General features: G+C 34.2%; 1 protein-coding gene across 1 annotated transcript in view; it reads left to right on the top strand.

Annotated features, from left to right (window-relative positions):
* The window catches only part of DEPTOR (DEP domain containing MTOR interacting protein), a 167165-nt gene that overhangs the window by 88104 nt on the left and 57871 nt on the right, over positions 1-21190 (top strand). The window contains 1 exon segment of the mRNA XM_074266543.1: positions 19915-20100. Coding sequence (XP_074122644.1) covers positions 19915-20100 — 186 coding nt within the window.

Here is a 21190-nt window from a genome sequence, read left to right as displayed (position 1 = left end):
AACAGAAAAATAATTAAGATTAGCAAAACTAGTTATGCCTGGTACTTGGTCAGTACTTAATGAATGCTTACTGACTAATACTGACTAACTGAATTAAAAGAAGAAATTACCAGAAAGGATGCTTCTTCCCTTTATGGCCAAACCACAGATCAGCTATTCCTTGAACTGATCCTTTGGGTAAGAATATCATTAGCAGCAGCCTTGGAATATCTCAGTGAACTCCATCCTCAGTGGCTGATGTTCCAGGGTCTTTATAGCCCATGTTCACTAATGAGATGGTGTCTCAGGGTCACTCTATTACCCATCACTTTCCTCTATACAGTCTAATTTATCTTAAGTTTTTTGGAAGGTAAAGTTCATACCATCATTTGCATATTGTCTCCCCCATTAGATTGTAAGCCCCTTGAAGACAGGGACTACCTTTTGCCTCTTTTTATATTCCTAGCACTTAGCACAGTGCCCAATACATAGTAGATACTTTAAAAAGTTTATTGTTGATACTGATTAATGCCATTGCTCCAGGTGCAAAAATTGCTAGTTACAGCTCTGCAGAGCACCAGAAAGGCAGAAAATGTTGTGAGTGCTTATGGGAAACATTTGCCCTTCATGAGGTAGGAGTATTGAGTATTCAAAAGGTTGATGGCCGTCTGACTTACAGAAAGGTTTAACATCTTAAATATTTGAGTAAAAAATTACCTTGAAGAAGCTGAGGTTTGCCTTCTCTGAAACAGATTTTCAGAGTTGCTCTATCTTTTCCATAATTTTTGAAATCAGTAAACTATAGATTTATCATCCTGGTCTCCTTAATCTGCCTTTTTTTTTGGCTTTCCGGCCTCTTTTTTTGGTCTCTTTCTACATGATCTCTGCTGCCCTACCACTGTGATTCCAGTAAGGTCATAGTACTTATTCATAAACAGGAAGAATGGGAGCCAACTTTTCTAGTGTCAATTTTATATACTCTAGGTAAAATTTCAATGACAGACACTTTAATGATAGAAGATAAATCATTCTTCCTTCTTCCCATAGGAACAATTACCCACATTTGTATATATCTCCTTAGTGTTTTTAAGGCACCTTTACATAACAACAGTGATTTCATATGACTTTTTACATTAGATAGGAAGTAACTGATTTCCCCATCCTTTCTTTTATTAAAAATAAAGTTTATTGATATCTTTTGTCTTCGGCTCAGCTACAATTCCCATTGTATTTGTCCTCTGCCTCAGAGCCCATACTTATAACTAAAGAAAAAAGACAAAAGGAAAAAAATGTTCAGTAAACTAAACCAACATACTGATAAGGCCTGATGTTATATGCAGTTTTCCACACCCATGATTTCCCATCACTGCAAAGAATCAGGAAGAGTTATCTTCTGATATCGCTTACTTGAGGTCAAACCTAGAATTTATAATTTAGCATCATTTGGTTTTAATTATTTTGTTGTGTTCCTTTCCTATTTCTACTTCCTTGCTTCTAATAGAGCTGATTTAAAAAAAAAAAAAAGATTTATGTGCACAGTTAAAAACATAAAAGTTTATTATGATTTCAACTAGGTCATGTCCAAATTGGTATCTTTATTCAAATTGCATAACATTTATTAAATGTATTATTCTAGTCACTGGGACTACTGGCTTCATTTTCATTTATTCTTCACTATTTACTGTTAGAGACAGAGAAGTTGGAATATTGTTTGCTCCTCATCATTTCCTACCTCCGTTACCCAATAAACTCTCCTCCTTTGAACTTCATGTGATTCATATCTACCATCCAATCAAAATCCTGGTAGCTATTATCTAGTAAATTCCAGATCATTCCTTTTCTTTGCTCAATGAATTCAGGGCCTAGTTCACAATCTTCCTCTCTTCAACTCTTACCCAAGGACTTCAACCAAAATATAGACTCTCCTTCAAGCACTTTAACCAATCAGTTTCTCAGTCTATTCACTTTCCATGGCCTAATCTTTCACTCCACTTCAGCTATGTAGAGAGATGGCTGTGCCTTGATCTTGCCATCATTTACAAATGTACCACATCTCTGAGAATTATGAAATCCACTTATCTAACCATAATCTATTGCTTTTCCACCCCCTCTTCTGCCTTCTTTTATATAACTTTACTCTGTCCACATTATGACCTCCAATTCCTTAACCCCCTCAGTTCTCTCCAGGTCATCACTCTTGCACTTGGAGAACCGTTCAACTACACATTGTCTTCTCTTTTCAGAATCTACCCTTCTTATCACATTACTAATTGTCCCCTGCCAAGCCTTTGATCACTCCCACTATGTACCACTTTCACTCCTACACACACATGTTTTTGATGAAGAAAATTTTGCATCTGCTTTAATTTGGTACAATACAAAGTTAAGTACACAACCTTCCTGGGCCCTTACTGCTGCTAGCCAATCCTTATTCCCTTGTTATTTTTGTGAGGATGAGGGAAGATAAGTTCTATTTTGGATATGCTGAGTTTGAGATAGCCATGGAAACTCCAGGTTGAGTTGCCTAAAAGTCAATTAGTGATAGTGATATAAGGTAAATAGTTCAGGAAAGAGATGAAGACTGGATTTATGGAATCTTTGCATAATCATTGAACCCACTGGAGCTGAAATCAAGAAGTGAGCATAAAGGGAAAGGAGAATGTCAGAGTGGAGAACCTTGGGAGATATTAATGGTTAGTGCTTGTAACACTGATAATGAACTTGCAAAGGAGACTGAGAAGAAACAGGTGCTTAGAGGAAGAAGCAGGAGAGAGTGGTGCCATAAAAGCCTAGGAAGAGAGAATTCTCAGAAAGAGACATTTATGAATAGTGTCATATATTGCAGAGAGGTCAAGAAGAATGAGAATTGATAAGAGGCAATGAGCTCTGGCAATTAGGAGATCTTTGGTAACTAGGAAGGGACAAGTTTTAGTTGATTTTATGTTAGGACCCAGATTGCAGAGGGTTTAAAAAGAAAGGGAGGAGAGGAAATCCAAACAATTTTCTTAAGACTTTACCTGAAGAGAGGAGAGGTTTTTATTTGTTTATTAAGGATGGAGGAAATTAGCATCAGGGAAAAGAGCTAATCAATAGAAATAGATAAAGTAAAGATGAGAGAATAGGGCCGATAGTGGGAAACAGTTCATTAGAAAAGGAGGGAATAGATGGAATCAGAGGTATATGTATAAGAATGGACCTTGGCAAGATAAGGGCTACCTTTTCATTCAAGACCACTTGAATAGGTCATTGTATATTTTACAGTAGCATGGCAGAGTTAGAACAATGACCTTGAAGACTGGAAGATTTGGATTAAAATTTCACCTCTGACACTAGCTATGTGAACATGAAAAGGCAAATCATTTAGCTTTTCTGAGACTCAGTTTCTTCATCTGTAAAACAGGGATAAGAATAACTAGCAACTCTCAAGGTTATTGCAAGGCTTAAATAAATAATATATTTAAATACCTTGTAAAACTGAAAAGGAAATAAATATTTAAAAGGTCATTGTAAATTTCAGCTATTATTACTATTATTACATATGTAGATAGTTAATTCTTATAGTTTGTGAATAAAAGAAACAATGATTGACAAAAATCAGCATGGATTCTTAGTTAGCTAATAATAGCTCCCTTTTACTTTAAGGTTTCCAAAGCATGTTAAATATGTTAACTCATTTGATCCTCAATGCAACCCTGAAGTTGGCCCCAGTGAGAATACCTGATCCCCTTTAGCCCTTCTGTGGCTCAGAAGTCCTGAACTCAAGTAATCCATCAGTCTTAGCCTCCCCCATTAACTACTATTACCAGATGTGCTGTGACCCCTGGATGAAGATATTATCATGATACATTGTCTTGATGAGAAGGAAAACTTAGTAATAATTAAAATTGTCCATAAGTGGAGTGGGTTGCTTTGGGACCTACTAGGTTTCTCTAAACTAAAGTGTTTGAGTACAAATTTTATAGATGATGGTTAGATTTTTGAAGTATAGGTAAAGTTATGTGGCCTGTGGAATCCCTTCTCTAAGGTTCCATCCATTTTGGCTTTCTCTAGTGCTCAGATTTGAGTATGGCCATGGAGACTTCATCTACATCCAGCTAAGTACAGAGATAATTCACAGAAATGTTCAAAGCTATATAGACATTTCTAAAATATCCCAATTGTGGGTTTTTTGTTTTGTTTTGTTTTGTTTTAAAGAGGTGGACTAGCTAGTATATACATTGCAAGATTCCATATTTGTGAAGACTGAGTTAGCTCCCTGGATTCCTTAGAATCAGCTGGAGTCAGGATAAGCAAAAGTCCTTGGTCTTTATTCTTGGTCTTTAGGGGTAGAAGTGAATTGGATAGAGGCAGGATCTCCTCGACCTCTCCTCTTCTTCCTACAATTCCCTGTATATAGCAAAAGATTGAACCAGAACAGAGTGGTAGAAAGGGCCATTTTCCAAGTATTATCCAATCGGTAATTAGCCTTAATGCTCAGTTGTCCAACCTCAGTGCATCAACTCAGAGTTTCAGCCCTTTACACATATTGATTTTTTTTTCCATTTAATTAAATATAAAATAAACATACCTGACTAGCAGAACAAGATTATCTTATGTAACATGTGTATTTTTAAAAATTGGAACTCTCTGTCCAATAGGTAGATAGTGTCTGGCTCTTGAAAACAAAGTACATTTCCCTCTTTGAGTGTCACTACCAATAATAAAAGCTCTAATTTTGGAACACATCCAGCTATTATTTGATGGTGCAGTAAGGAAGAGTAAAATAAAATGTGACCTTCCATCTGTTTATTAACTCTACTGCTGGCTGTAAATTTCTGGCAGTAAAACAGAAACAGCTCAAACCCATGGCTTTCACAATGACCTTTTTTTGCTGTCTTTTTTTTTTTTTTTTTTTTAAGCTATCTTCACATAAAGCTAATTGTTCTTTTTTCCCCTCTCTTTCTCTACCTATCTTCTGCTCACAAACCAACACTGGAATTGGGGAAATCTGGGTTTATCTCAGACACATACCAAACCTTGTATGAACCTGGTTCAGATCACTTAAACTCTCCCTGTTCTGAGCAAGTCTGGGCAAGTTACAAATTGAAGAGAAAGTGCTGTCCTGCTTTTTAGAGAAATTTTGCTTACCAGGCATTCCTTATAATAGACTCTTTCTAATCAGATCTAATCTAATCTAATCTAATCTAATCTAATCACTAAATTCAGTTTTGGATGTTCATTCAGGAATCTTTTTTTCAGTTGTTTCCTGATTCTTTGTGATCCCATTTGAAGTTTTCGTGGACATATTAGAGTGGTTACTAGCTGGTCTCCTGTTTGTTTTCTAGATGAGGAAACCGAAGCAGAGATAAATGACTTGCCTAGGATCGGCCCTGACACCCTGTGACTTTATTTGAGATCTTCTTGACAAAGATACTAGAATAATTTGTCATTTCCTTCTTCAGTTCATTTTATCGATGAGAAAACTGAGGGAAACAGGATTAAGTGACTTGATCAGGGTCACACAGCTAGGAAGTATCTGAGGTTGGATTTGAATTCAGAATCTTTATCTCTGATTTGGAAATAGCTCCCTTCTTTTATATAAATTCTTTACGATATAATCTATCCTCTAAGGAAATATATACTAGCTTCTCTGATTCAATCAAAAAGTCTTTCCTTAACAAAGATAATTACTGATAATTAGGTGGGATAATAAATATTCAACCCTTTTAATAATAGTAGTTCATATTGCTATCATGTTTTAGGTTCGCAAAAAATACTTTGTAGCTATTGTCTCCTTTGAGCCTTACTAAGCTTTTACAGATGAGGAAATTAAGATTAGAGAACTGAAATGAGTTTTCAATTCACCTTTAGTTTTGTTCATTCCAAAGGCTTTTTTGAAATGCTATGTTGTTTGGAATTGTATCTAGAGATTGAACAATTTTATGCTGCAGGAACTTGACCATTTTTAAACTATGAAACCTTATAGGGCTATTAGGAATCGACAGTAATGTCTGTAGATCAGAAATTATGCTTTCAGTTATTCTAAGAAAGTGGCTTTCATCTTTGAGCAATAGTGAGTTATTGTATCATGTCCTCTGGCAGAAATGGAAAAATGTGCCAAATAAATAATTAATATGAATTTACAGATCACCTAATATCTTGCAGTTTTGTCTTTGTTTAGGTTGCACAACATTCTAAATTACTATAGATACTTGGCTACAAGAATGGTATTCTATGGGATAAAGGCAGAGATGGAACATCAGTAATTCATTCCTTTTTCTAAAAGAATTCACATGCACATACCCTACCTACAGTAGAATAATAGGAGCAGCTTTAAATAGATTAGGTAGACACGTTGTTTATCATTCCCAAAACATTGTATCACATTCCAGAATTCACTTCTTTTAAAATTTATTAAGCATTTATTAATATCTACTCCATGCCAGTACTGGGCTAGACACTATAGAGTGAAACACAAAAATGAAATAATCTTTGTATTCAAAGAGCTGGTAAGAAAAGACAACATGTACACATAAGCAAATGCAAAATAAACACAAAGTAGTTTGGGGGATTTGAAGTGTTGGACACTAATTAATAGAGTTATGGAGAAAAGGTCTATTGTAGTAAATGACACTTGAAATAAGCCTTTAAGGGAGCTAAAGATTTAGAAAGGTAAATCTGAGAAGGAAGAACAGTTGAAAGATGGAAAATTATTTGCTTGACAAGGGCATGGAGATGGGCAATAGAAGTTATGTGTTAGAAGCAAACAGTAGACCATATTGGTAAGAATGGAAAATGAATGAGAGGAAGTAATGTGAAATTGGTGTGGAAAGGTAGGTTGAAGTCAAATTGTGAAGGATTTTAAATGCCTAAAGGATAAATTTATATTTTATCCTAAAAGCAACAGAAAACTTTCTTAGACATGGGAATAATATAATAAAATTTGGGCTATTTTTTAAAGTTCAATTTTATTTTCAATTATGAATTTTTCTCTCACTTCTCTTTTCTAAAATGAGATAGTAAAAAAAAGAACACTGCAAGTATGTGTGTTTATACATACACATATATATACATATACATTCCAATATATGTGTATATATATATATGCATACAAAAATGAGAGAGAGAGAAGAGAAACACAAAGAGAGAGAGAGAGAGAGAGAGAGAGAGAGAGAGAGAGAGAGAGAGAGAGAGAGAGAGAGAGAGAGAGAGAGAGAGAAGGAGGAAAGGAAGGGGAGAGAGGGGGAAAAAGGGGAAAAAAGAGAGATAAAAAGTTAGAAAGAAAAGAAAAAAAAGATGGATGGATATAGTCAGACAAAACAAATTCTTGCACTGGCCATGGTGTCATGGATCAGAAAACTCAAAGAAAGACAAGAAAATATGCTTCAATTTATACTCTGCATTCTTTGGCTTTCCCATCTAGAAGTGGTTCATTCACCATTCTTTATTTGGATTAGAGTTATCTTTTATAATTGATTATCTTTATAATATTGCTGTTATGTAAATTAATCCCTGATTCTGTTGAGTTTACTTTGTATCAGTTCATATGAATCTTCCCAGGTTTTTCTGTTATCATCCTCTTCGTTAGTTATTATAACATAATTTATTATAAGATAATAGTATTCTATTCATATACCATGACTTATTCAGCTATTTCCCAGGCAATGAACATTCCCTCAGTTGTTACTTCTTTGCCATATGTATTTTTTTATATGTATAATTTTCCTCTTTCTTTTAGATCTGTGGGGTAGTGGTACTGTTGGGTAAAAATATATGCATGGTTTAACAGATTTTGGGGCATAGCTCTAAATAGTTTTCCAGAATGGTTCTTCTAGTTCATAGTTCTAATTGTGCATTAGTATCTATTTTCCAAAGTCCCTCTAATATTTATTATTTTGCCTTCTTTTCTTGTCATCTTAGCAAATCTGATGAATATAATGTGGTACCTCAAAGTTTTATTTTAATTTACATTTTTCTAATGTTTCATGATTTTAAACATTTTTCTATGACTAATAATAACTTAGATTTCTTCTAAAAATGCCTATTCATATTATTTGACCACTTACCAATTGAAGAATGGCTCTTTTTCTTGTAAACTTGACTGTATAATGTGAGGTGTTAATTAATATCTAGTTTCTGTCAGACTTTTTTCTAATTTTCCCAGAAGTTTTTATTGAATACTGAATTCTTAACTCAATAGCAGAATTAATCAAAGACTAGGTTGCTATGCTCATTTATACTGTATATTGTGTAGCTAATTTGTTTCACTGATCAATCACTCATTTCTTTTGTTATTGCTGTTTATTCATTTTAGTTGTGTCCAACTCTTTGTGAGCCCATTTGAGGTTTTTCTTGGCAAAGATACTGGAAGGTTTGCCATTTTTTTCTCTAATTCATCTTATAGATGAAGACAAGAAAGCAAATAGGGCAAAGTTACTTGACCAGATTTAAACTCAGGAAGATGAGTCTTCCTGACTCCAAGCCCAATACTTTATCCATTGTACCACCTACCTGCTCTTTTTTTTTTAACCTAGCATGAAATTGATTTGATGACTATAGCTTTGTATAGTTAAAGATCTGCTACTGGTAACCTTTTTAATTTTTTCATTGATGACATTCTTGATCTTTTGTTAAATCTGATTTATATTATTATGGTTTTTCAAGCTCTAGAAAGTAAATTTGGTACTTTGGTATGGCATTGAATGAGAAAATATAGTAATATAATATGTCATTTTTTATTATATTATCTCAGCTTACACGTAACCAATTAACATTTCTCCAATTATTTAGATGTTTTTATTTGTGTGAAGGGTGTTTTGTGATTGTGTTACTATAATTCTTGTGTGTATCTTGGTAGGTAGATTCTCAAGTATTTTATACCACTCATAATTATTTTAAATGAAATTTCAGTTTCTATTTCTTCCTTTTGGATATTGTTGGTAATTTACAGAAACGTTGATGGTTTGTGTCAGTTGGGTAGATGTGTCAGTTTGTGTCAGATGTTGGGTAGAATTCTGCAGAATTCCTCCCTCTTCCTATGAATGTTCATTAATGGCTCAGATGAAGAAACACATTAGAGTGACCTGCCCAGAGATACACATACTAATGTTTGAGGCCACATTTGAACTTAGGTCTTTTTGATTCCAGGTGTCTGGTATTCTATCCACTACACCACCTAGCTGCCCCATAATATAACATAGATAATATTAATGTGTGGTTTTATAAGTCATATGCAACCCACAGGAGCCTTTTGTATAATATAGGGGCCCTATTTCTATTTGAATTTAACTCTACTGTTCTAGGTCATTTCACATTGGCAATTCTTTACTGGTAATTTGCTATAGATTACTTATGCCCACTGTCTCTGTGTCTCTGTGGTCACTGGGTGATCTCCAACCTTAATACTTCAAAAACTATGATGTATCATATTCTATCACCAGAAAAATATTGGTATTTGTTAGGATTAGGATTACTAAGTGAGAACTCGGGTTGTCTGGATAGTGACAAGGTGAGAATTCAGGTTGGACAATTACAAGGTGAGAACTCAGGTCGAGTCACCTGGACACCCCAGCCAATGAGCTTGCCCCCTCTATCAAGTCAACCTGAGTTCTCACCTTGTAATTGTCCAGAAAACCTGAATTCTCACCTTGTCACTATCCAGACAACCTCAGTTCTCACTTAGTAATCCTAACAGGTATTTTTTTAAATGACCTTTTTTTCCATGTGGAACTTAGAGTGAGTATTAAAAAATGCAATTTCCCAAATGCAATCCAGCCTGCTCTTCTCATAATCTGTTTTGGAGAAAGCCATTGTCCTTTTTCATTATCTATCTAAGATATGTGCACTCAAGATATTTAGCTCAGGGATTTAATAAAAGGGGAAAAATTATATATATATATATATATATGTATATACACACATATTTATATGTATATATATATATACACACACATGTATATATGTTTTATAGTTGTCAAGTTGCATATGGAAGAATAATTCTCAGTATTTACTGCATTTGTCATGAGATTATATTTCTTTGGCTGATTCTCCTGAGAACAGGAACTTTTTCTTTTCCCATGATATCTGAGCATATTCTTCTTATATTTAAGGCTCCCAACACCACTATGTTCAGACTTGTTTTCACTAGCTACTGCACTGTACTTCATTTGAGTCTCCTTTTCTTTCCCAAGTACCTATATTCCTTTGCTTGGGCTTTGCTACAGCTGCTTGAATAACATTTGGGTAATGTTCCACTAAACCATAATACAAGGCAAATTGGAATGACTCCCAGAAGTCATAAATTAAGTGAGTAAAAAAATGTTGTTTTTATTATATTATGCCATCTGATTCTAAAAAAAATAGTGTGTGAAGTTTTAAAATATTGAAAGTAAACTTGAGATACTTTCTCCTTAGCTTTCATTTTAACTTTTCTGATTTTTAAGAACATTTTTAGGAGTTACAAATGAGCCAGCATGATGTAGTGGACAATAGGACATTTGGTTGGGATATGGGAGCTCAGGGCTCTTAAGTACAATTCTGTGATCAGATTTGGGGGATTTTCTTGGCAAAGTTACTGGAGTAGTACACCATTTCCTTCTCCAGTTCATTTAACAGATAAAGAAAATGAGATAAGCAGGGTTATCTGACATGCCCAGGATCACACAGCTGGGAAGTATCTGAGGCCAGATTTTAATTCTGATCTTCCTGATTCCAGGTCTGGCACTCTATCCACTCTACTACCTAACTGTCTAACAAGCATTTCAACGCCTACTTTTCATATAGCACTATGATTCTGTGATATTTATAAAAATGGCCATATAGTATGCAATATATTTAATAATGTATCTGAGAAACATGCTATTTTCTTCATTTATCAAATCAGACAGAATGTTTTATGACATTTATAATTAAGCTATTTGTCAAATTTATGGAGGTTTAGAAGTCAGAGAACCTGGGTTCAAATCCTGGCTCTGCTATTTAATCTATGACCTTGGATAAGTGAGTGACTTCATTTGTCTTGGTCTTAGATAGTTTAGGCCATCTCTAAGGATCCTTCCAACTTTAAGATTTTGATTACTATAATAATGATTTGCATTATATGATGTAAAAAAAGTAAATTTAAAGGGGGAAATATTTAATTTAAATTTTAAGGAAAAAAATACAAGCAATTTTGCTTCTAGATCACATAGCCAGTCATTTAATTACTATTTTCAACTAGGGCAAGGAGCAATAGAGTGGTGGGAGAAAGAGCAGTAGATTTGGAGTCTGGGTTCCAATCTCTCTTACATACTCTTTCACTATGAGCAAATGGTTTAACCTCTAGGAACTTCATTTTCCTTGTGTGCAAAATCAATGTTCTAATACCATAGTAAGTTCCTTCTGGAATGGTAGAAAGAGAGCTGATCTCAGAATCAGAAAGATCTATATGATGTAATGGATAGAATGATGAAGATCCAAGTGCACATGATATGACTCATACAGACTCATCTGACTATAGCCCTGGTCACCACATTTAGTTAGCCTGTTTCAGCCTCAATTTTCCTCATCTGTATAAAAGAGATAATAACACCTACCTCCCAAAGTTGTTCTTTCAAAAGAAATAATTTATGTAAAATTCTTTGCAAGCATTAAATATTAGTTGTGATTTTTATTATTATCATCATCAAGATCCTATATCTAACCATACAAGGTTGTCTGATCTTGGGCAAATCATTTATCCTTTTAGTGCTTTAGATTTCTCAGGATATAAATTTCAGAGAAGGAATGGACCTGCCTATGGGTAGAGAGAGCTTCCTTATCCTTGAATTCTTGGTATCAATATAATCACAAGACCAGCCTTTTCCCATCCCTCATATCACCTAATTTATAAGATTATTGTGAAAATGAGTTAAAACAAAGTTTACATAACTGCCCTGAAAACCTTGAATAGCTTTATGAATTGTTATTAATGCTACAAGTAATTTTATGGACAAATCCCTGGATTTCATATTTCTAAACTTCCTGACACAATTTAGTTCTTTTAACATATGTTGATTTCCATTGACTATCTGCTTTAAGCATCCTCCTTCCTTCCACATGGGATAGTGGGTGGGAGGCCATACCTTTCTGGAATTTGACAACTATAAACAATGAACTGCATCAAGTTCCTTAAAGAAAGGAGCAGTGAGTTCATAAGTAAGCTTTGGCAATGGGATAGAAAACTCTGCTAATTAATAGGTCCTTGGATGGAAATTTAGTTGAACAAAGTCTGAAAGAAGTTAATCATTAAAATTCCCAGGAGCTAAGTAGTAGCTCAACGAATGGGATTTTCAGTTCTGAGTTATAGCTATCATTTCACCCTCAGGTCAAACAGTCACCCTTTCTGCACCTTATTCTTGCTTTCCTTGTTGAATTCCGTTTTTGTTTCTTAGTTGGATGAGGGAGATGGTTTAAAACAGTCACCCAGAACACTGACTTTCATTTGTTTGGAAGTCTTCTTTTCTTATTTCTTCCCTTCTTTTTTAGGGAATTAGAAGGAATGGGAATGGAATTAAATTTTTGTTTGTTTGTTTGTTTTATGGATATTCTTTGATTTTATATCATAGTAACTTCTTAATGTCTGCTCCTCCAATTGAATTGAAAACTTTTAAATAACCAATTGAATTCTCTCATTTAAACAAAGAAGCAAACCCTACTGTCTACTGAGTCTAGAGGATATGCAATTCTACAACCATGGGGACAACTAAATGGAGCAGTGGATAGAGTATTAAGCCTAGAATCAGGAAGACTCATATTCCTGGGTTCAAATTCAGCCCCAGACCCTTATTAGCTGTGTAACCCTGGACTCTTAACCCTGTTTGCCTTAGTTTCCTCACCTGTAAAATAAGCTGAAGAAGGAAATGGCAAACCATTGCAGTATCTTCTCCAAGAAAACCCAACTAGAATCATGAAGAGTTAGACATGACTGAAGACACCTGAACAACATCAATGATCTATTATTAAGGGTGGCTTGTATTCAGATCCAGATGTTTCTGCACTTATTATCAATTCGAGTACTGTGTGTTTGTGAATTTTTAATATGTATCTTTTGATGAATTAATTTGCTACTTTCTTTAGACATAGAATTACAACTTTCCCCAAACCTTTTGCTTTTGCCTCTAGAAATAAATATATGATCTTTTCTCTTGGGGAAAAAAAAAAAAGTTAAAGCTTTTTAATTATAATCTTTTTTAGTTTGTTCAGTTTTTTAAAAATCTTTTTTTTTTTTTGGTTTGTTTTTGCTCTTTTACATTATTTCTTTTGAGTACTTCTTAGAGGCATAAAGTAGTTTTCTTAAACTGTTTACCTCTATACTCACTGATGTTTTTTTGCTCATCTTTAGATACCTCCTGTGATAGTCTTCTCATCCAAAATATTCTCCCAAGATTTGACTATAACTTTCAGATGTAATCCGTGTACTAAAGTGATCTCTTTCCCTCTCTGCTTTGGCAGCTTCAAATACAGTATACAAGAAAGGACTGTTTAACCTGAAACCTTTTCTGAAATCTTGGGAGATTTCATAGTAATTTAGAGAAAATCAACAAAAAGCAGATTGCTACGGGTGAGGGTGGAGTAAGGATATGACTGGGATTTTGGAGTTGGCAAGGTCCTTGTAAACCCTAGTCTTTTAAGTTTGCTAATGAGATGAATGATTAAGTTGCTCTCAGATTCCCACTTTTAGTAAAAAGGACTTTATGATGATTATCTCTGAATTTGGGAGATTTGGGGACACTTTTGCTTCTAGTTACTGTCAAGGTAGCTTTTTCTCTTGTTTTCTGTCAGTTTAGGTAATTAGGCCCTACTGCAAATCTAAGATGGTAATGCATATCTTCCAGTTTTGAAGTGTATTAATCTTTGTCCCCTACATTATTACCCAATGTTACTTTCCTTCATTTCACTCTCCCAACTTCCTCAATGATTTGAGTGCCCAGGTTCTTTATTTGTTCTTTATTTATTACTCTGATCATCCTCCAACACTTTAACCATATATTCTTCAACTTCCACAGTGCCAATGGTTTTCTTCTCTAATCTATTTTAGCTATATACTATCATGGTCAGATGATATCTGAACTGAGTCATAAATAAAACCAGGGGTTATAGATAGGCTGATGAATTTAGATGAAAGTTATATATTTCATCATTAGTCCTATACTTTTAGGTTTTCCAGCCTGGTAGGACACTGATGACCTAGATTTGGAGAACCCATTGTCATCTCAATACCTTTAATGAGGACATTGGAGGAAGACTTCAGTCCTATTTCTCCATTTCCATTAAAAAAAAAAAAAAAGTCTTGTATCAAAGACTGAGAAACATCTCTTCTAATTTCTGTTCCTTTTTTTAACTTCTTGGTCATTTTTATAGATGATTCTTTTAAATAGATAACCTGAGTTAGACTATATAAAGATATTTATAGTTTTTCATAATAATTAAAAATTCAGACTTAGAAAAAGGACCTTATGTAGAGGTAAATGAACTCAACCACCTCCTTTGGAAAATGATGTCACATGAATAGTTCTTTGCAAAGGCAGAAATAATACCCAGCCTGACTTACTTTCCACCATACCACACTGCTTTTCTTTAGTGGAATGATGGTTTACATTTTACAAAGATATATTTCTTCTGAAGGGTCAATATTATGTCACACAATATGTGTTCTTGGACTGTGTTTCCTCATGTTTGTATATAGTACTAGTCATAACATGCATTATTAGTGTAAACTTTACATAGACACTGCAAATAAAACCATATTGCTTCAAGGCCAGTAAATATTCCATAGTTTTAACTTATCTTGATGATATCTGAAGAAAAAAAAAATGCCTCTTGGTTTCTTTCAAAGTTTCAGGAATTGTGACTGCTTTCAATTATCAAAACTTTTTCAGTGGACAACAATAAAGAGAGCCTTCATAATGAGACAGTTCAAAGGGAATAGTTAGAAGTGAATGAAATTCAGCATTGTGTAAACTGGAGGTAAGCACAGTGGAGCTATTTGGCTGCTCCTTTTCCTACCAACCTGACTTTTGTGCATTTTTCTGACCATTTTTAGCTGCAATGACTAGAAAATCTTACTGATATTTTATAAAGATTATTAATAATTTAACACTTACAAAAGGCTTTTTTATTTTGTGTCATAACCCTCTGACAGTCTGGTGAAACCCACAGACCACTTCTTAGAATATTTTTTATTACATTCTTAATTTAAGGAAGTGATAGTGATTAGAAATTATATATACTGGATTTTTATTTTTTATTTTGCTTTTGCTTTTTTGTTTTGTTTTGATTTTTCTCTATCCTAGTTTAGGGACATATTGAAATCTAACCATACATATATAGTTTCTTCTTAATCTATTTCCTTTAATCCATTCCTGATGAGAGTAAATTTTCAACACTACTCCCTCTCCTCCCTGCTAGTTTCTTTTGTATCAGTTTTTCCTTTTATGTAGCATTTATATGAGATAATTACTGCTTTTTATCTCTCCATAAAGAGTTTTACATTTTTAAAATCACCCCATCATACTCAACTCAGCCCAAGCCTTTCTTTCAAACTACCTAAATAATGATGGCAATCATAAGAGTACTGTTAATATTTTCACATATATGAACAATGTGACTATTGATTTCCTTATAATTGGTCTTCAATGTTTACCTTATATTTCTCCTGAATATTAACTTTTCCTGTAAAGTCTAGGAGTTTTGTCACAAAAACTTGAAAGTTTTTCAATTGGTTAAAGGTACTTTTTTTTTTTTTTCATTCAGGATTATACTTAAAATTCCCAAGTAAGTTACTTTTGGTCATAACCCCAGTTTTTTTGCTCTATGGAATATACTATTCCAGGACCCGCATCCTTAAATGAAGTAGCTGCTTGGTCTTGTGTAATCTTTATTGTAACCTCATATTAGTTAAATTATTTTTTTCCCTTGTTGCTTCCAATATTTTCTCCTTAACCTGGGAGCTTTAAAATTTTCTGTAAGTTTTCCTCCTGAGATCTTTTTCAGGTGGTAATTGATAGATTTTTTTTTTTTTTTTCTATTACTGTTTTGTGTCAAGGGCTACAAATGAGCAGATGCAAGGTAATCTGGTATGTGAGGCTAATTACCAATTGGACAATTCTCTATTACCACATGTTTGGAGGATGACCCTACTTAACTATTCTGTGATGGCTGGATCCGTAGGTATGGACAAAGAAGGGGAAGTGAGATCAGTGGGTGGAGTAGGAGGAGAGGATGATTCATGCTTTTGGTGGTGGAGAGAGGAAGGTGTGGAGATTGCTAGATCTAATCCCCTGACCCACCAAGAATAAAGACTTTTGCTTATCCTAACTCCTGCTGATTCTAAGAGATCCAGGGTCTCAACAGTTTTGCCTTCTTGTTCTAGAATTTAAGGGAAACTTTCCTTAATTTCTTGCATTGTTACATCAAGTTTCTTTACTGTAATTTTCAGGTAGTCTAGCTATTTTTATATTATTCCTCCTCAATCTATTCTCCAGATCAGTTGTTTTTCTGCTGAGATGTTTCACTTTTCCTTGCTTTTTTTTTTCTTTCATTCTTTTGATTTTGTTTTTATTGTTTCTTAGAATGCTTATTAGCTTCTCTTTGCCCAATTCTAGTTTTCAAGAAACTTTTCCTTGTGTTTTTGATTATTTCAAAGGTTGACTTTCTTTTCATAATTTTCTTGATTTTCTCAATTTGTTCTCTTTCCCCTTCCCCCCGCCCTGCCCCGATTTTTCATCAATCCTCTTATTTAATTTTTAAAGTCCTTTTAAAGTTCTTCCAAGAACTCTTTTTATGCTTGGGACAAGTTGACAATTCTTATTGAAAAAAGGAGTGGCCTTTTTAACTTCATTATCTTCCTCTGAGCATGAACCAAGATCATCTCCCTATAGTATCTATAACATGATTGAGTTCTTTTTCCTTTATTTACTCATTTTATTTATTTATTTATTTTTGTTTTATTTTATTTTTAGCAGCTATTAGTGTAATCAAGTTGATGTTTCCAGGTATAGAGAATAATGCCTCAAGTCTCAATTCCTTCTTACATTATTTTCTGAAACCCAACTTTGGGCTCTCATTTTCACTCCTAAGCCAAAGGTAGAGAGAGCCCTCAGCCAAGTAGTTGGGCAGATGATCTTGCAGTCCCTCCAATGCTGCAAACTTCACCTGTTTTCTCTGCCCTGACAGTGAAACTAAGGACTCTGCTCTCCTGTAAGTGCCCACAGCCAATATGATCCTTATCCCTTGCTACCGCACTCATCAGGTGTGTGCTAATTCCTTCTCCCTGAAACTGCAGGTGTGTCTGATCAGCACAGCTGTACTTGGCATCTCTAGCCAGTGAAGATCCTTCAGTCTTTTCCTATTCAGCCATCAGACCCCCCCACACAATCTGCAAAATGAAAGTTTCTAAGACTGGGGCAATCACTCAACTCCTCTGCTCCAGGGCTTATTGTTTGTTGATTCTGCAGAGTTTGCACTTCTTTCAGTGATAACCTCTGCCCCAGGAGGTCAGGTCTTTTCCTAGGATCTTCTCAAATTATCTTACCCCAGGTTTATTTCTGCTGCTCTGAGGGAATGTTGTCTTTTTTGTGTATTTTAGTAGCTTCATTTTTGATATTAAATTAATTTCTTGAAATTTGATTGCTGGGATAAGAGAGGATGGTGGAAAGTGCCATTTATAATGATTTCTATAGGTCTATTTCAGAATCTTTTCACTTGTTAAATATTCAATAATGCTGCCAGGTCTTTAGGTGAACATAGAACTAGGCTTTCACACTATGCTTTACTATCTCTCTACCATCTGATGGCACCTACTTTTCAGCTCCCCTTTATATGTTGCCTTACTCAATTAGAATGTAAGCTACTTGAGGGCAGGGATTCTTTCTGGCTCACCTTTGCATCCATAACATTTAATACATTGCCTTGTACACAGTAAGCCAGGCAATTTTTAAACTTTGTTTATTTGTTGGTGTACATCATTGTAATGTACATCCATAAATAAATGTTCTTATTTCTCTGTCATATAAGGTAAACTACAAATGAGTATTAATTGAGGTACAGTGTAAGGCACAGAGTAGAGTGAAAGCACAGGATTTAGGATCAGGAGACACTTTAGTTTAAATCATTGCCAAGATTTATTAACTAGGTGACCTTTTGCCTTCTCTCTATAAAATGAAGATGATATGAATTGTATTACCTGTCTCACAGAGTTGTGAGGAAAGTTCTTTGTGAGCCTTAAAATTCTAAATAACTGTGAATTATCACTATCATTGATAGAGGAAGGAGAGAAAATTCATAGTTCAAATTTCAGTTTTATTGAAGAGGCAGTATTTTAGCTGGGCTTTGAAAAACGGATATGAATTAGGCAAAGGAGGATGAAGAAGAGATTGAAGCAAGTGAATTCCAGAAAGAGAATTATTACAAATAGATCATGGGCATGAGAGAGCATAAAAAGAGCGAGGAGAAGAATAGAGTACATTTTGGGAAAGCAAGTAGCCATAGTCCACTTTTGGCCCTGGTATGTTTCCTTCAAGAGAACAGAGAAAGATAAAGTTATAGGTGTTAGAGTCAAATTGTAGATCAATCAAAGTGGTTAATTATTAATTTACTTTAATCCATGTATGAAAAATATTCCTTAAAAATTGAAGAAATGAGAACTATTAAAGTAGAGCTTCATGTCATCTTTGAAATCAGTTGTCTTTAGCAATTCCTTGTTAATTCTAGGATAAAATACAAACACCTCTACCTATTATTTTAAAAAAGGTTATTTTAAAATATATTTTAAGATTACATTCACAGATTATTTCTGCTTTATGAGAGCTCTTTTATAACTAAGTAAAACTATTAAGTAAAATTAATAACATTGGGATTCCATCTGAAGATAACCAAAATTTATTTTCTTTGTCTTCTATGCCCATCCCATATCTTTTAAAAAAGAAAAAAAAAAGACAATTTTCTTGTGATAAATATGCAGAATAGTCAAAGAAAACAAATTCTCCCATTGACTCATCTCTTTCTCTCTGTCTCTGTTTCTCTTTCTCTCTCTGCTTCTCTCCCCCTCTCTGTGTGTGCATGTATGTATGTTTCTGTGAATGTCTCTCTTCTCTCTCCATATATGTGTATATTATACACACACACACATATGTAAATCTCTTTATTTACCCTAAACAAAGAATAAGCTTTATCATCCATCACTTAATTGTCATGGATAGCATGTTTCATCGTTGTTCTTCTGGAATGATAAATGGTCATTGAATAAATAATAGTACTTATAACTTTCCAAATTATTTGTTTTTACAATGCTTAATCTGCTTATTTCTTTCTTCTTTGGTTTATAAAAATCCTCTAAATTGTGTATTTTTACTAATATTATAACATTATATGCATTGTACTGGTTCTGCATTTGTTCACTTAAGTCTTGCCATATCTTTCTGAAATCATCTATTTCCTGATTTCTTACAGCATAATAATAACTTCAGTATATTCAAACCCTCTCTAATCTTTTCTAGTCTTTTCTACCTTTATAGGGTTTCCCTCAAACTGGCTGACTACTCAAGCCTGAATTCTGTATTTGATCTCTTCTTTACATACCTTTATTCAAGTTGCTCCCAATCATTGGAAAACGATCTCTTTTTGCCTCTGTATCTTAGAATTCTTACAGTCTTTCAAGTTCAGTTTAGTTGTAAAGCCATTCCATATTCCCCTACTGTTAGTGATCCCTTCTGTCATCAACTATTACCTGATATATACTTCTTGAGATGAAGGACTGTTTTGTCCTTGTATCCCCAGTATCTTACGCATTACTTTGTATATAGTTGGTAAATTAGTTTCTAATTTAACTGGGACCTTTCCAACTCATCTGCAAACTCTAATTAGGGGTCAAACTCTATGATGTGAGATCAGTGACTTACAATACATTACATTATTTTCCTTTTTTCTTTCCCCCCACAGTGTCTAATAAGCACACTTTCGTGGATAGCAACCTTCTCTACCAGTTTAGAATGAATTTCCGTCGGAGAAGAAGGCTAATGGAACTGCTCAATGAACGATCTCCCTCCTCCCAGGAAACCCACGATAGCCCCTTTTGCTTGAGGAAACAGAACAGTGATAACCGAAAACCTACCAGTTTTATGTCAGGTAATTTAGTTCCACTGAGTCATGTCATTTATTTGTTTTTGAAGGGAAAAAAAAAAAAAAAAAGAAACCTATGAGAACATCTCACCTATTGGCACTCAGATTCCAATGACTTCGCCTATCTAGGGGACAGCGAAAAACTAAAAAGCACATAAAAAAGTTCCCAGCAGCCAGAATAAATGCTAAGAAGTTCATGTATTTTCTTATTTACTTAGTTACAAATTATTTTATTTACTTATGTGGCCCATAGGCCCACACATATTCCCATTTATTTTTACTTTACACAATTTGGTTAATAAGTTTGATTATCTGGTTTCTAACCTATAACAAATTAGAGGTCAGAAGAGAAGCTATTCTGTCCAGGTACCAGGACAGTGATGAGATATGTTGGCTGAATATTAAAGAGTAGCCCAAGAGTCCTGATATTTTTCTATAAAACAGCAGTTGCTAAGATCTTTTAATATATGAGCAAACATTCTCAACATACTGATGTAGTCTCTGAGCACATTGCTATATTCATCTATTGGTCCAATCCTGTGATTTCATATTGGGGTTGGCCTCCCAGTGTGGAATCTCCTTCTACTATACATCTGTACTGTGCAGACTTAGAAAGTCTCCTGAAATACTGAGTACAGTTTGCTCATGGTCATATGGAAAATATATATTGGAGATAAGACTTGAACCCAGGTCTTTATGACTATACAACCAAGCATTTATCTACAAGATCATAATGGATTTTTATAATTCTATATTATTATTGATATTCAAATGCAACTATTCTGCCCCCAAAATCAATGATGACAAGTCTTAGAAGTTCATACATCTAATTTCCCCCTATAAGATTGCAGTTTTGATCCAATTATAAAATCTTATCTTCTTAATCACCATACACTTCATCTTAGTGCAATGGCAAATTGATTTCCTAAGTGGTTTCAAACAGTTGATTGTCTTTTCGTGATTGAAATTAATTCTGTTCCATGGTGGAGATGAGAAACAGGAACGGAAAACTAATGAAGTCATCAAAGATTTAATTTGAAAAGCTTTACCATATTTTGCATTGCAAACTTCTCCATGGAAGTGGATGGCTGATCAT

The sequence above is a fragment of the Sminthopsis crassicaudata genome, chromosome 1 (genome assembly GCF_048593235.1).
Source record: "Sminthopsis crassicaudata isolate SCR6 chromosome 1, ASM4859323v1, whole genome shotgun sequence".
Taxonomy (NCBI): domain Eukaryota; kingdom Metazoa; phylum Chordata; class Mammalia; order Dasyuromorphia; family Dasyuridae; genus Sminthopsis; species Sminthopsis crassicaudata.
Note: the sequence above shows the minus strand (reverse complement) of the source record. Positions and strands in the feature narration are given on the sequence as shown.